This window comes from Taudactylus pleione, unplaced genomic scaffold (genome assembly GCF_031769625.1).
Source record: "Taudactylus pleione unplaced genomic scaffold, aTauple2 ptg000842l, whole genome shotgun sequence".
NCBI lineage: Eukaryota > Metazoa > Chordata > Amphibia > Anura > Myobatrachidae > Taudactylus > Taudactylus pleione.
The window spans coordinates 4,906,897-4,921,922 of NW_028285244.1; the positions used below are offsets into that span (position 1 = coordinate 4,906,897).

Consider the following 15,026-nt stretch of genomic DNA (forward strand, 5'->3'; position numbering starts at 1 on the left):
AGGTGGTCAAAATTGACTGGAAACGAGTGGAAATAAATGTTATTGAGGTTATTAATACTGTAGGAACAAAAAAAGGCCCATTTTATGTGAATTTAGCTTTTTATTTTTTTAAGAAAAAATCCAGATCCAAAACACGAAAACAAAACACGGAGGAGAGGTTTTGGCAAAACCAATCCAGATCCAAAACCAGGGGAGATCCAGATCCAAAACCAAAACACGGGGGTCGGCGCACATCTCTAGTGAGATAGTGAGAACACAAAAGCCAGCAGATACAAACACACAAGGTATGCTGGAGTAAGCTGTGCATCCTTATGCTGAGTACACACTTTTTTGATTGCAGGCTGATTGGATAAAACTGTCCCGATCAGCCGTGCAGTCTGTCCCCAGTGTGACCCCGTCAGCTGACTGTGAGCCATGTACACACTGCGCAGACATAGCACATTGTGTACGGGCTTCTATGGGATCGGGAGGTCAAACTGATAAATATTAAACAGTACATAAGACGCGACCTCCCACTCCCGACCGTTTCAGGAGCGTTAAAAGACGTTTATCGGCTAATGCTCCTGCATCGGGACAGTGTACACACCTATACAATCCAACGGCCGTACTCTCGATACTGGATGAACAGCCCGATGATTGTATAGGTGTGTGCTTTAAGCTGGGTACACACTGACAGATATATCCTACACACTGAACACAGGTAATGGTTGTACCGTGTGTACGAACAAACATCATCTGCAGATATATCTGTCTAGTGTGTACCCAGCATAATACTCTGGCAGCTGACAAAAATCATAGAATCTAAATAGACACGGTGATAGCAGTGATCACATTACTGCTTACTACAAGTACAACGCCCTGCAGGAGTCACATGCACAGCCCTATAAGAGAGAGCAAGACACCAGACAACAGATACATATGGAGTGATAGGAGAAAGTAAGTGTGAGGGGAGAGCAGAAGCCGCACAAAGCAGCAAAAGTAAAACCCTGTAAGCAGCCGCTGGGCTCCTGCGCTGCATGACAGTATATTATTCCTGTGCAGTTTATCCCAAGGAAGATTTGTCCTTGTTTTCTGGAAGTTCAGGCAGTTTGCTGAGACACCGCATAATTCCAATTCTAGTAGCCAGTTATTTAGCAGAATCTGTAATGGTTAGCAATACTTGGTAATGAGAGGTTCCTTCATTATGAGTTAAGGTGTGTATTATTATTATCATCATTTATTTATATGGCGCCACAAGTGTTCCACAGCGCCTTACAAAGTACATGGGACATACGAGGGAGCTCCGTCGTGCGCATGCGCGAGACCCGGAGCGGACTTTCCATCGCTCCGGGTCTCGCACCAAAGGGGGCGTGCTGTCGATGTTGATTGACAGCACGCCCCCTTTGGTGGGCGTGCCGGGGGTGTGCCTGCCAAACGGAGGCGTTCCTATGGGAACGCCTACCGTCTGAAGCCGGCCCCACTGACATCACTAGTAATGTCAGTGGGAGTGATTTTGGCTCTGATAGAGCCAAAATCACTCCAGGGCTTGCGGTTGAGAAACCCGACCACAGGGTTTCACTCGCAAGTCCGATGGTCGCGATGGTCAAGCGGTGACCCACAGCTATACGAGCGTCCAGGAGGACGCTCCATTTTAATGGAGGTGGGCCCTGATTCAGAGCGAGCGCTCTGGTCAGAGCGTCCGGCTCTGAATCAGGGCCATAATGCCTGAGTGCCCCTTGCAAAGGATAGGACGATGTTGAACTGTAGGTGTAATCAGCAAACAGTGAAATAGAGATGATATACAACAAAGGTGAAAATCATCTCACCTGCCACCATTCCAGTAGTTCAAGTTTCAAATAATCTCATCGGCAGATTGGGGAAAAGGACATATATTTACAAGGACAATGACACAAAGGTGTCAGGACACTGGAGGAACCAGTGAGCACAAATACTGCAGGTCAGGAAGTCTCTCTTTGGCAGGTCGGGTAACCAGTGTCCAGCAGGGGAAGCGTCTCCTCACACTCAGGCAAGCCCAGGAGTCCTCCAAGGCAGCCCAGCAGGTCAGAGATGGCACTAAGCGTAATCAGCCTCCACGAACAATGGATACCCAGCCGGGTATGTATAGCAGGGAAGCTGTCTGTTCAATTTCAAGATGGCGGTTTCAGTGGAAGGAACCCCCGTTCCCTTTTTAGTCACTGCATTCAGGGTAGAAGAGGGGGACACATAGCACAGAGGAGTGTTGCAATGAGTCACAAAGAGAAAGTGATGGCAGGTGATTTGCTGGTGTAATATGGGAGGAAGGCTGCACTAGATCCGGGAATTAGGAAAGGGCCGCTCCAGAGAACCAGCTCCCTGGCAGCTCCAAACTCATGGGAGGGCACCTTGGACATCCACAGGACCCTTGTCCAGCAAGCTGCAGGAAATAAAACTGGAGGTTAGAATAGTATAACAGGACTAAGCATTTTTAGCATATTAGGTGCAGAGTTTGCCGCTCAAGGAAAAGCTCCTGGTATCATACCCAGAGCTATTCAATTAATTTCCCAGTGTTGTAAACCATCGGTTAACACGTGCTAACCCATAGAAACAGAGCAAAGTGCTGGAATCTATGGGTTTCCCCATGCCTTAATATACAGAGTGTGCATTCTAATGTGGATTTTTCTTCACAGGTCCTGAGGCTCCAAGGAAAAATTCTGCCTCCAGGGATTAGCGCGTAGGTTCCCGCAGTTAATTGAATCAGGCAGCGCTGACAATTAGCCATGTATTGGCTTTACCCCTATGAGTACTCATGCTGGTATATAAATGATATAGGCACTGTAGTATATTATGTGTAGAATTCAGTTGTTTTAAGCATTGCAATAATTAGTGGGCGCAATTCAACTGTTCGGGGTGCCCATTAATTATAACGCTTGCCGCGCCCAAATAGACTGGGTTTAGCCATGTAAATCAGTTTGCCATCCAAAACCAGAACTTATTGCACATTTCTGCTCACCACCTCCAGAAACCAGAAATGTCTCCACCTTGAGCATTTGCGCACGATTGGAGCAACAATTGAATTCCTCGATCAGGCGCCACTAATTAGCGTGCCTCATAAAACAATTGAACCCCCCCTATAAGTACCTATGCTGTTATAGAATAATATAGGCATTGTTAGTAATTATGAGAACCTATGCTCTTACCATGGGCGTTGGAACAGTCGGATGGGACAAGGGGGCGGGTCACCCCCCCCTTAAACATTTGAAGGGAGCGGCGGCCACAGACAATCAAGGGCTGTGCTTTATAGCAATAGGCTGCATGGACCCTGCACCGCATGGAGGAGGAGGTGTAATGTGCGGTCTTTAAGTTAAAACACAGCACATTATACCTCCTCCTTCTCCGTGCAGTGCAGTCTATTGCCATAAAGTACAGCTCCTGACCGTCCACAGCCGCCGCTCTGGTAAGAGAGAGGGAGGGAGGAGGGGAGAGGAGAGGAATGGGTCGTGCGCCGTTCAGACGCACCTGGCTGTTATATAATGATATAAGAATTCTTAGTATAGTATGAGTATCTATGCTGGTATAGAATGCTATAGGCATTGTTAGTATAGTATGAGTACCTATGCTGATATAGAATTATATAGGCATTGTTAGTATGAGTACCTATGCTGGCATAGAATGATATAGGCATTGTTAGTATAGTATGAGTACCTATGCTGGTATAGAATGATATAGGCATTGTTAGTATAGTATGAGTTTCTATGCTGGTATAGAATGATATAGGCATTGTTAGTATAGTATGAGTACCTATGCTGGTATAGAATGATATAGGCATTGTTAGTATAGTATGAGTACCTATGCTGGTATAGAATGATATAGGCATTGTTAGTATAGTATGAGTACCTATGCTGGTATAGAATGATATAGGCATTGTTAGTATATTATTAGTACCTATGCTGGTATAGAATGATATAGGCATTGTTAGTATAGTATGAGTACCTATGCTGGTATAGAATGATATAGGCATTCTTAGTATATTATGAGTACCTAAACTGGTATATAATGATTAGGCATTATTAGTGTATTATGAGTTTCTATGCTGGTATAGAATGATGTAGGCATTGTTAGTATAGTATGAGTATCTATGCTGGTATAGAATGATATAGGCATTGTTAGTATGAGTACCTATGCTGATATATATAGGCATTGTTAGAATGAGTAGCTATGCTGGTATAGAATGATATAGGCATTGTTAGTATAGTATGAGTACCTATTCTGATATAGAATTATATAGGCATTGTTAGTATGAGTACCTATGCTGGTATAGAATGATATAGGCATTGTTAGTATACTATGAGTACCTATGCTGGTATAGAATGCTATAGGCATTGTTAGTATAGTATGAGTACCTATGCTGGTATAGAATGATATAGGCATTGTTAGTATAGTATGAGTACCTATGCTGTTATAGAATGCTATAGGCATTGTTAGTATAGTATGAGTACTTATGCTGATATAGAATTATATAGGCATTGTTAGTATGAGTACCTATGCTGATATAGAATGATATAGGCATTGTAAGTATGAGTACCTATGCTGGCATAGAATGCTATAGGCATTGTTAGTATGAGTACCTATGCTGGTATAGAATGATATAGGCATTGTTCGTATAGTATGAGTACCTATGCTGGCATAGAATGCTATAGGCATTGTTAGTATGAGTACCTATGCTGGTATAGAATGATATAGGCATTGTTAGTATGAGTACCTATGCTGGCATAGAATGATATAGGAATTGTTAGTATGAGTACATATGCAGGTATAGAATGATATAGGCATGGTTAGTATGAGAACCTATGCTGTTATAGAATGATATAGGTATTGTTGGTATATTATGAGTACCTATGCTAGTAAAGAATGATATAGGCATTGTTAGTATGAGTACCTATGCTGGTATAGAAAGATATAGGCATTGTTAGTATGAGTAACTATGCTGGTATAAAATGATATAGGCATTGTTAGTATTAATATAGAAAGATATGGGCATTGTTAGTATGAGTCCCTATGCTGGTATAGAATGATATAGGCATTGTTAGTATTAGTATAGAATGATGTGGGCATTGTTAGTATGAGTACCTATGCTGGTATAGAGTGATATAGGCATTGTTAGCATTAGTATAGATTGATGTGGGCATTCTTAGTATGAGTACCTATGCTATTATTGAATGATATAGGCATTGTTAGTATGAGTACCTATGCTGGTATAGAATGATATAGGCACTGTTAGTATTAGTATAGAATGATGTGGGCATTGTTAGTATGAGTACCTATGCTGGTATAGAATGATATAGGCATTGTTAGTATGAGTACCTATGCTGGTATAGAATGATATAGGCATTGTTAGTATTAGTATAGAATGATGCGGGCATTGTTAGTATGAGTACCTGTGCTGGTATAGAATGATATAGGCATTGTTAGTATGAGTACCTATGCTGGTATAGAATGATATAAGCATTGTTAGTATATTATGAGTACCTATGCTGGTATAGAATGATATAGGCATTGTTAGTATGAGTACCTATGCAGGTATAGAGTGATATAGGCATTGTTAGTATGAGTGCCTATGCTGGTATAGAATGATATAGGCATTGTTAGTATTAGTATAGAATGATATGGGCATTGTTAGTATGAGTATCTATGTTGGTATAGAATGATATAGGCATTGTTAGTATTAGTATAGAATGATGTGGACATTGCTAGTATGAGTGCCTATGCTGGTATAGAATGATATATGCATTGTTAGTATGAGTGCCTATGCTGGTAAAGAATGATGTCGGCATTGTTAGTATGAGTGCCTATGCTGGTATAGAATGAAATAGGCATTGTTAGTATGAGTGCCTAAGCTGGTATAGAGTGATATAGGCATTGTTAGTATGAGTGCCTATGCTGGTATAGAGTGATATAGGCATTGTTAGTATGAGTACCTATGCTGGTATAGAGTGTTATAGGCATTGTTAGTATGAGTGCCTATGCTGGTATTGAATCATATAGGCATTGTTAGTATGAGTGGCTATGCTGGTGTAGAGTGATATAGGCATTGTTACTTAGTATGAGTGCCTATGCTGGTATAGAGGGATATAGGCATTGTTAATAGGAGTGCCTATGCTGGTATAGAGTGATATAGGCATTGTTAGTATGAGTACCTATGCTGGTATAGAGTGATATAGGCATTGTTAGTATGAGTACCTATGCTGGTATAGAGTGATATAGGCATTGTTAGTATGAGTGCCTATGCTGGTATAGAATGATATAGGCATTGTTAGTATGAGTACCTATGCTGGTATAGAATGATATAGGCATTGTTAGTATTAGTATAGAATGATGTGGGCATTGTTACTATGAGTACCTATGCTGGTATAGAATGATATAGGCATTGTTAGTATTAGTATAGAATGATGCGGGCATTGTTAGTATGAGTACCTATGCTGGTATAGAATGATATAGGCATTGTTAGTATGAGTACCTATGCTGGTATAGAATGATATAGGCATTCTTAGTATATTATGAGTACCTATGCTGGTATAGAATGATATAGGCATTGTTAGTATTAGTATAGAATGATATGGGCATTGTTAGTATGAGTACCTATGCTGGTATAGAATGATATAGGCATTGTTAGTATGAGTACCTATGCTGGTATAGAGTGATATAGGCATTGTTAGTATGAGTGTCTATGCTGGTATAGAATGATATAGGCATTGTTAGTAATAGTATAGAATGATATGGGCATTGTTAGTATGAGTATCTATGTTGGTATAGAATGATATAGGCATTGTTAGTATTAGTATAGAATGATGTGGACATTGTTAGTATGAGTGCCTATGCTGGTATAGAATGATATAGGCATTGTTAGTATGAGTGCCTATGCTGGTATAGAATGATGTGGGCATTGTTAGTATGAGTGCTTATGCTGGTATAGAATGATATAGGCATTGTTAGTGTGAGTACCTATGCTGGTATAGAATGATATAGGTATTGTTGGTATATTATGAGTACCTATGCTAGTAAAGAATGATATAGGCATTGTTAGTATGAGTACCTATGCTGGTATAGAAAGATATAGGTATTGTTAGTATGAGTAACTATGCTGGTATAAAATGATATAGGCATTGTTAGTATTAGTATAGAATGATATGGGCATTGTTAGTATGAGTCCCTATGCTGGTATAGAATGATATAGGCATTGTTAGTATTAGTATAGAATGATGTGGGCATTGTTAGTATGAGTACCTATGCTGGTATAGAGTGATTAAGGCATTGTTACCATTAGTATAGAATGATGTGGGCATTGTTAGTATGAGTACCTATGCTATTATAGAATGATATAGGCATTGTTAGTATGAGTACCTATGCTGGTATAGAATGATATAGGCACTGTTAGTATTAGTATAGAATGATGTGAGCATTGTTAGTATGAGTAGCTATGCTGGTATAGAATGATATAGGCATTGTTAGTATGAGTACCTATGCTGGTATAGAATGATATAGGCATTGTTAGTATGAGTGCCTATGCTGGTATAGAATGATATAGGCATTGTTAGTATTAGTATAGAATGATGCGGGCATTGTTAGTATGAGTACCTATGCTAGTATAGAATGATATAGGCATTGTCAGTATGAGTACCTATGCTGGTATAGAATGATACAATCATTATTAGTATATTATGAGTACCTATGCTGGTATAGAATGATAAAGGCATTGTTAGTATTAGTATAGAATGATATGGGCATTGTTAGTATGAGTACCTATGCTGGTATAGAATGATATAGGCATTGTTAGCATGAGTACCTATGCTGGTATAGAGTGATATAGGCATTGTTAGTATGAGTGCCTATGCTGGTAAAGAATGATATAGGCATTGTTAGTATTAGTATAGAATGATGTGGACATTGTTAATATGAGTGCCTATGCTGGTATAGAATGATATAGGCATTGTTAGTATGAGTGCCTGTGCTGGTATAGAATGATGTGGGCATTGTTAGTATGAGTGCCTATGCTGGTATAGAAATTTATAGGCATTGTTAGTATGAGCGCCTATGCTGGTATAGAGTGATATAGGCATTGTTAGTATGAGTGCCTATGCTGGTATAGAGTGATATAGGCATTGTTAGTATGAGTACCTATGCTGGTATAGAGTGATATAGGCATTGTTAGTATGAGTGCCTATGCTGGTATTGAATCATATAGGCATTGTTAGTATGAGTGGCTATGCTGGTGTAGAGTGATATAGGCATTGTTAGTATGAGTGCCTATGCTGGTATAGAGTGATATAGGCATTGTTAGTATGAGTGCATATGCTGGTATAGAGTGATATAGGCATTGTTAGTATGAGTGCCTAAGCTGGTATAGAGTGATATAGGCATTGTTATTAGGAGTGCCTATGCTGGTATAGAGTGATATAGGCATTGTTAGTATGAGTACCTATGCTGGTATAGAGTGATATAGGCATTGTTAGTATGAGTATCTATGCTGGTATAGAGTGATATAGGCATTGTTAGTATGAGTGCCTATGCTGGTATAGAATGATATAGACATTGTTAGTATGAGTACCTATGCTGGTATAGAATGATATAGGCATTGTTAGTATTAGTATAGAATGATGCGGGCATTGTTAGTATGAGTACCTATGCTGGTATAGAGTGATATAGGCATTGTTAGTATTAGTATAGAATGATGTGGGCATTGCTAGTATGAGTACCTATGCTGGTATAGAATGATATAGGCATTGTTAGTATGAGTACCTATGCTGGTATAGAATGATATAGGCATTGTTAGTATTAGTATAGAATGATGCGGGCATTGTTAGTATGAGTACCTATGCTGGTATAGAATGATATAGGCATTGTTAGTATGAGTACCTATGCTGGTATAGAATGATATAGGCATTGTTAGTATGAGTACCTATGCTGGTATAGAGTGATATAGGCATTGTTAGTATGAGTGCCTATGCTGGTATAGAGTGATATAGGCATTGTTAGCATTAGTATAGAATGATGTGGGCATTGTTAGTATGAGTACCTATGCTATTATAGAATAATATAGGCATTGTTAGTATGAGTACCTATGCTGGTATAGAATGATATAGGCACTGTTAGTATTAGCATAGAATGATGTGGGCATTGTTAGTATGAGTACCTATGCTGGTATAGAATGATATAGGCATTGTTAGAATTAGTGTAGAATGATGTGGACATTGTTAGTATGAGTGCCTATGCTGGTATAGAATGATATAGGCATTGTTAGTATGAGTGCCTATGCTGGTATAGAATGATGTGGGCATTGTTAGTATGAGTGCCTATGCTGGTATAGAATGATATAGGCATTGTTAGTATGAGTGCCTATGCTGGTATAGAGTGATATAGGCATTGTTAGTATGAGTGTCTATGCTGGTATAGAATGATATAGGCATTGTTAGTATTAGTATAGAATGATATGGGCATTGTTAGTATGAGTATCTATGTTGGTATAGAATGATATAGGCATTGTTAGTATTAGTATAGAATGATGTGGACATTGTTAGTATGAGTACCTATGCTGGTATAGAGTGATATAGGTATTGTTAGCATTAGTATAGAATGATGTGGGCATTGTTAGTATGAGTACCTATGCTATTATAGAATGATATAGGCAATGTTAGTTTGACTACCTATGCTGGTATAGAATGATATAGGCACTGTTAGTATTAGTATAGAATGATGTGGGCATTGTTAGTATGAGTACCTATGCTGGTATAGAATGATATAGGCATTGTTAGTATGAGTACCTATGCTGGTATAGAATGATATAGGCATTGTTAGTATGAGTGCCTATGCTGGTATAGAATGATATAGGCATTGTTAGTATTAGTATAGAATGATGCGGGCATTGTTAGTATGAGTACCTATGCTGGTATAGAATGATATAGGCATTGTTAGTATGAGTACCTATGCTGGTATAGAATGATATAGGCATTGTTAGTATATTATGAGTACCTATGCTGGTATAGAATGATATAGGCATTGTTAGTATTAGTATAGAATGATATGGGCATTGTTAGTATGAGTACCTATGCTGGTATAGAATGATATAGGCATTGTTAGTATGAGTACCTATGCTGGTATAGAGTGATATAGGCATTGTTAGTATGAGTGCCTATGGTGGTATAGAATGATATAGGCATTGTTAGTATTAGTATAGAATGATATGGGCATTGTTAGTATGAGTATCTATGTTGGTATAGAATGATATAGGCATTGTTAGAATTAGTGTAGAATGATGTGGACATTGTTAGTATGAGTGCCTATGCTGGTATAGAATGATATAGGCATTGTTAGTATGAGTGCCTATGCTGGTATAGAATGATGTGGGCATTGTTAGTATGAGTGCCTATGCTGGTATAGAATGATATAGGCATTGTTAGTATGAGTGCCTATGCTGGTATAGAGTGATATAGGCATTGTTAGTATGAGTGCCTATGCTGGTATAGAGTGATATAGGCATTGTTAGTATGAGTACCTATGCTGGTATAGAGTGATATAGGCATTGTTAGTATGAGTGCCTATGCTGGTATTGAATCATATAGGCATTGTTAGTATGAGTGGCTATGCTGGTGTAGAGTGATATAGGCATTGTTACTTAGTATGAGTGCCTATTCTGGTATAGAGATATATAGGCATTGTTAGTATGAGTGCCTATGCTGGTATAGAGTGATATAGGCATTGTTAGTATGAGTGCCTATGCTGGTATAGAATGATATAGGCATTGTTAGTATGAGTACCTATGCTGGTATAGAGTGATATAGGCATTGTTAGTAGGAGTGCCTATGCTGGTATAGAGTGATATAGGCATTGTTAGTATGAGTACCTATGCTGTTATAGAGTGATATAGGCATTGTTAGTATGAGTACCTATGCTGGTATAGAGTGATATAGGCATTGTTAGTATGAGTGCCTATGCTGGTATAGAATGATATAGGCATTGTTAGTATGAGTACCTATGCTGGTATAGAAAGATATAGGCATTATTAGTATTAGTATAGAATGATGTGGGCATTGTTAGTATGAGTACCTATGCTGGTATAGAATGATATAGGCATTGTTAGTATGAGTACCTATGCTGGTATAGAATGATAAAGGCATTGTTAGTATTAGTATAGAATGATGCGGGCATTGTTAGTATGAGTACCTATGCTGGTATAGAATGATATAGGCATTGTTAGTATGACTACCTATGCTGGTATAGAATGATATAGGCATTGTTAGTATATTATGAGTACCTATGCTGGTATAGAATGATATAGGCATTGAAAATATTAGTATAGAATGATATGGGCATTGTTAGTATGAGTACCTATGCTGGTATAGAATGATATAGGCATTGTTAGTATGAGTACCTATGCTGGTATAGAGTGATATAGGCATTGTTAGCATGAGTGCCTATGCTGGTATAGAATGATATAGGCATTGTTAGTATTAGTATAGAATGATATGGGCATTGTTAGTATGAGTATCTATGTTGGTATAGAATGATATAGGCATTGTTAGTATTAGTATAGAATTATGTGGACATTGTTAGTATGAGTGCCTATGCTGGTATAGAATGATATAGGCATTGTTAGTATGAGTGCCTATGCTGATATAGAATGATATAGGCATTGTTGGTATGAGTACCTATGCTGGTATAGAATGATATAGGCATTGTTAGTATGAGTACCTATGCTGGTATAGAATGATATAGGCATTGTTTGTATGAGTACCTATGCTGGTATAGAGTGATATAGGCATTGTTAGTATGAGTGCCTATGCTGGTATAGAATGATATAAGCATTGTTAGTATAGTATGAGTACCTATGCTGGTATAGAGTGATATAGACATTGTTAGTATGAGTAACTATGCTGGTATAGAATGATATAGGCATTGTTAGTATGAGTACCTATGCTGGTATAGAATGATATAGGCATTGTTAGTATTAGTATAGAATGATATGGGCATTGTTAGTATGAGTACCTATGCTGGTATAGAATGATATAGGCATTGTTAGTATGAGTACCTATGCTGGTATAGAATGATATTGGCATTGTTAGCATTAGTATAGAATGATATGGGCATTGTTAGTATGAGTACCTATGCTGGTATAGAATGATATAGGCATTGTTAGTATTAGTATAGAATGATATGGGCATTGTTAGTATGAGTGCCTATGCTGGTATAGAATGATATAGGCATTGTTAGTATTAGTATAGAATTATATGGGCATTGTTAGTATGAGTGCCTATGCTGGTATAGAATGATATAGGCGTTGTTAGTATTAGTATAGAATGATGTGGGCATTGTTAGTATGAGTGCCTATGCTGGTATAGAATGATATAGGCATTGTTAGTATTAGTATAGAATGATGTGGACATTGTTAGTATGAGTGCCTATGCTGGTATAGAGTGATATAGACATTGTTAGTATGAGTGCCTATGCTGGTATAGAGTGATATAGGCATTGTTAGTATTAGTATAGAATGATATAGGCATTGTTAGTATGAGTGCCTATGCTGGTATAGAGTGATATAGGCATTGTTAGTGTGAGTGCCTATGCTGGTATAGAGGGATATAGGCATTGTTGGTATGAGTACCTATGCTGGTATAGAGTGATATAGGCATTGTTAGTATGAGTGCCTATGCTGGTATAGAATGATTTAGGCATTGTTAGTATGAGTACCTATGCTGGTATAGAATGATATAGGCATTGTTAGTATGAGTACCTATGCTGGTATAGAGTGATATAGGCATTGTTAGTATGAGTGCCTATGCTGGTATAGAATGATATAGGCATTGTTAGTATAGTATGAGTACCTATGCTGGTATAGAGTGATATAGACATTGTTAGTATGAGTACCTATGCTGGTATAGAGTGATATAGGCATTCTTAGTATGAGTGCCTATGGTGGTATAGAATGATATAGGCATTGTTAGTATTAGTATAGAATGATATGGGCATTGTTAGTATGAGTATCTATGTTGGTATAGAATGATATAGGCATTGTTAGAATTAGTGTAGAATGATGTGGACATTGTTAGTATGAGTGCCTATGCTGGTATAGAATGATATAGGCATTGTTAGTATGAGTGCCTATGCTGGTATAGAATGATGTGGGCATTGTTAGTATGAGTGCCTATGCTGGTATAGAATGATATAGGCATTGTTAGTATGAGTGCCTATGCTGGTATAGAGTGATATAGGCATTGCTAGTATGAGTGCCTATGCTGGTATAGAGTGATATAGGCATTGTTAGTATGAGTACCTATGCTGGTATAGAGTGATATAGGCATTGTTAGTATGAGTGCCTATGCTGGTATTGAATCATATAGGCATTGTTAGTATGAGTGGCTATGCTGGTGTAGAGTGATATAGGCATTGTTACTTAGTATGAGTGCCTATTCTGGTATAGAGATATATAGGCATTGTTAGTATGAGTGCCTATGCTGGTATAGAGTGATATAGGCATTGTTAGTATGAGTGCCTATGCTGGTATAGAATGATATAGGCATTGTTAGTATGAGTACCTATGCTGGTATAGAGTGATATAGGCATTGTTAGTAGGAGTGCCTATGCTGGTATAGAGTGATATAGGCATTGTTAGTATGAGTACCTATGCTGGTATAGAGTGATATAGGCATTGTTAGTATGAGTACCTATGCTGGTATAGAGTGATATAGGCATTGTTAGTATGAGTGCCTTTGCTGGTATAGAATGATATAGGCATTGTTAGTATGAGTACCTATGCTGGTATAGAATGATATAGGCATTATTAGTATTAGTATAGAATGATGTGGGCATTGTTAGTATGAGTACCTATGCTGGTATAGAATGATATAGGCATTGTTAGTATGAGTACCTATGCTGGTATAGAATGATATAGGCATTGTTAGTATTAGTATAGAATGATGCGGGCATTGTTAGTATGAGTACCTATGCTGGTATAGAATGATATAGGCATTGTTAGTATGAGTACCTATGCTGGTATAGAATGATATAGGCATTGTTAGTATATTATGAGTACCTATGCTGGTATAGAATGATATAGGCATTGAAAGTATTAGTATAGAATGATATGGGCATTGTTAGTATGAGTACCTATGCTGGTATAGAATGATATAGGCATTGTTATTATGAGTACCTATGCTGGTATAGAGTGATATAGGCATTGTTAGCATGAGTGCCTATGCTGGTATAGAATGATATAGGCATTGTTAGTATTAGTATAGAATGATATGGGCATTGTAAGTATGAGTATCTATGTTGGTATAGAATGATATAGGCATTGTTAGTATTAGTATAGAATTATGTGGACATTGTTAGTATGAGTGCCTATGCTGGTATAGAATGATATAGGCATTGTTAGTATGAGTGCCTATGCTGATATAGAATGATATAGGCATTGTTGGTATGAGTACCTATGCTGGTATAGAATGATATAGGCATTGTTAGTATGAGTACCTATGCTGGTATAGAATGATATAGGCATTGTTTGTATGAGTACCTATGCTGGTATAGAGTGATATAGGCATTGTTAGTATGAGTGCCTATGCTGGTATAGAATGATATAAGCATTGTTAGTATAGTATGAGTACCTATGCTGGTATAGAGTGATATAGACATTGTTAGTATGAGTAACTATGCTGGTATAGAATGATATAGGCATTGTTAGTATGAGTACCTATGCTGGTATAGAATGATATAGGCATTGTTAGTATTAGTATAGAATGATATGGGCATTGTTAGTATGAGTACCTATGCTGGTATAGAATGATATAGGCATTGTTAGTATGAGTACCTATGCTGGTATAGAATGATATAGGCATTGTTAGCATTAGTATAGAATGATATGGGCATTGTTAGTATGAGTACCTATGCTGGTATAGAATGATATAGGCATTGTTAGTATTAGTATAGAATGATATGGGCATTGTTAGTATGAGTGCCTATGGTGGTATAGAATGATATAGGCATTGTTAGTATTAGTATAGAATGATATGGGCATTGTTAGT

General features: G+C 37.9%; 1 protein-coding gene across 1 annotated transcript in view; it reads right to left on the reverse strand.

The window, feature by feature from the left end:
• Positions 1–2,309: 2,309 nt before the first annotated feature.
• LOC148474492 (palmitoyltransferase ZDHHC20-like) overlaps positions 2,310–15,026 on the reverse strand; it is a 54,068-nt gene continuing 41,351 nt past the window's right edge. Inside the window, exon 11 of the mRNA XM_088458586.1 lies at positions 2,310–2,392. Within this exon, the coding sequence (XP_088314712.1) occupies positions 2,347–2,392 (46 nt within the window). The 3' untranslated portion in view covers positions 2,310–2,346. The remainder of the gene's footprint in view (positions 2,393–15,026) is intronic.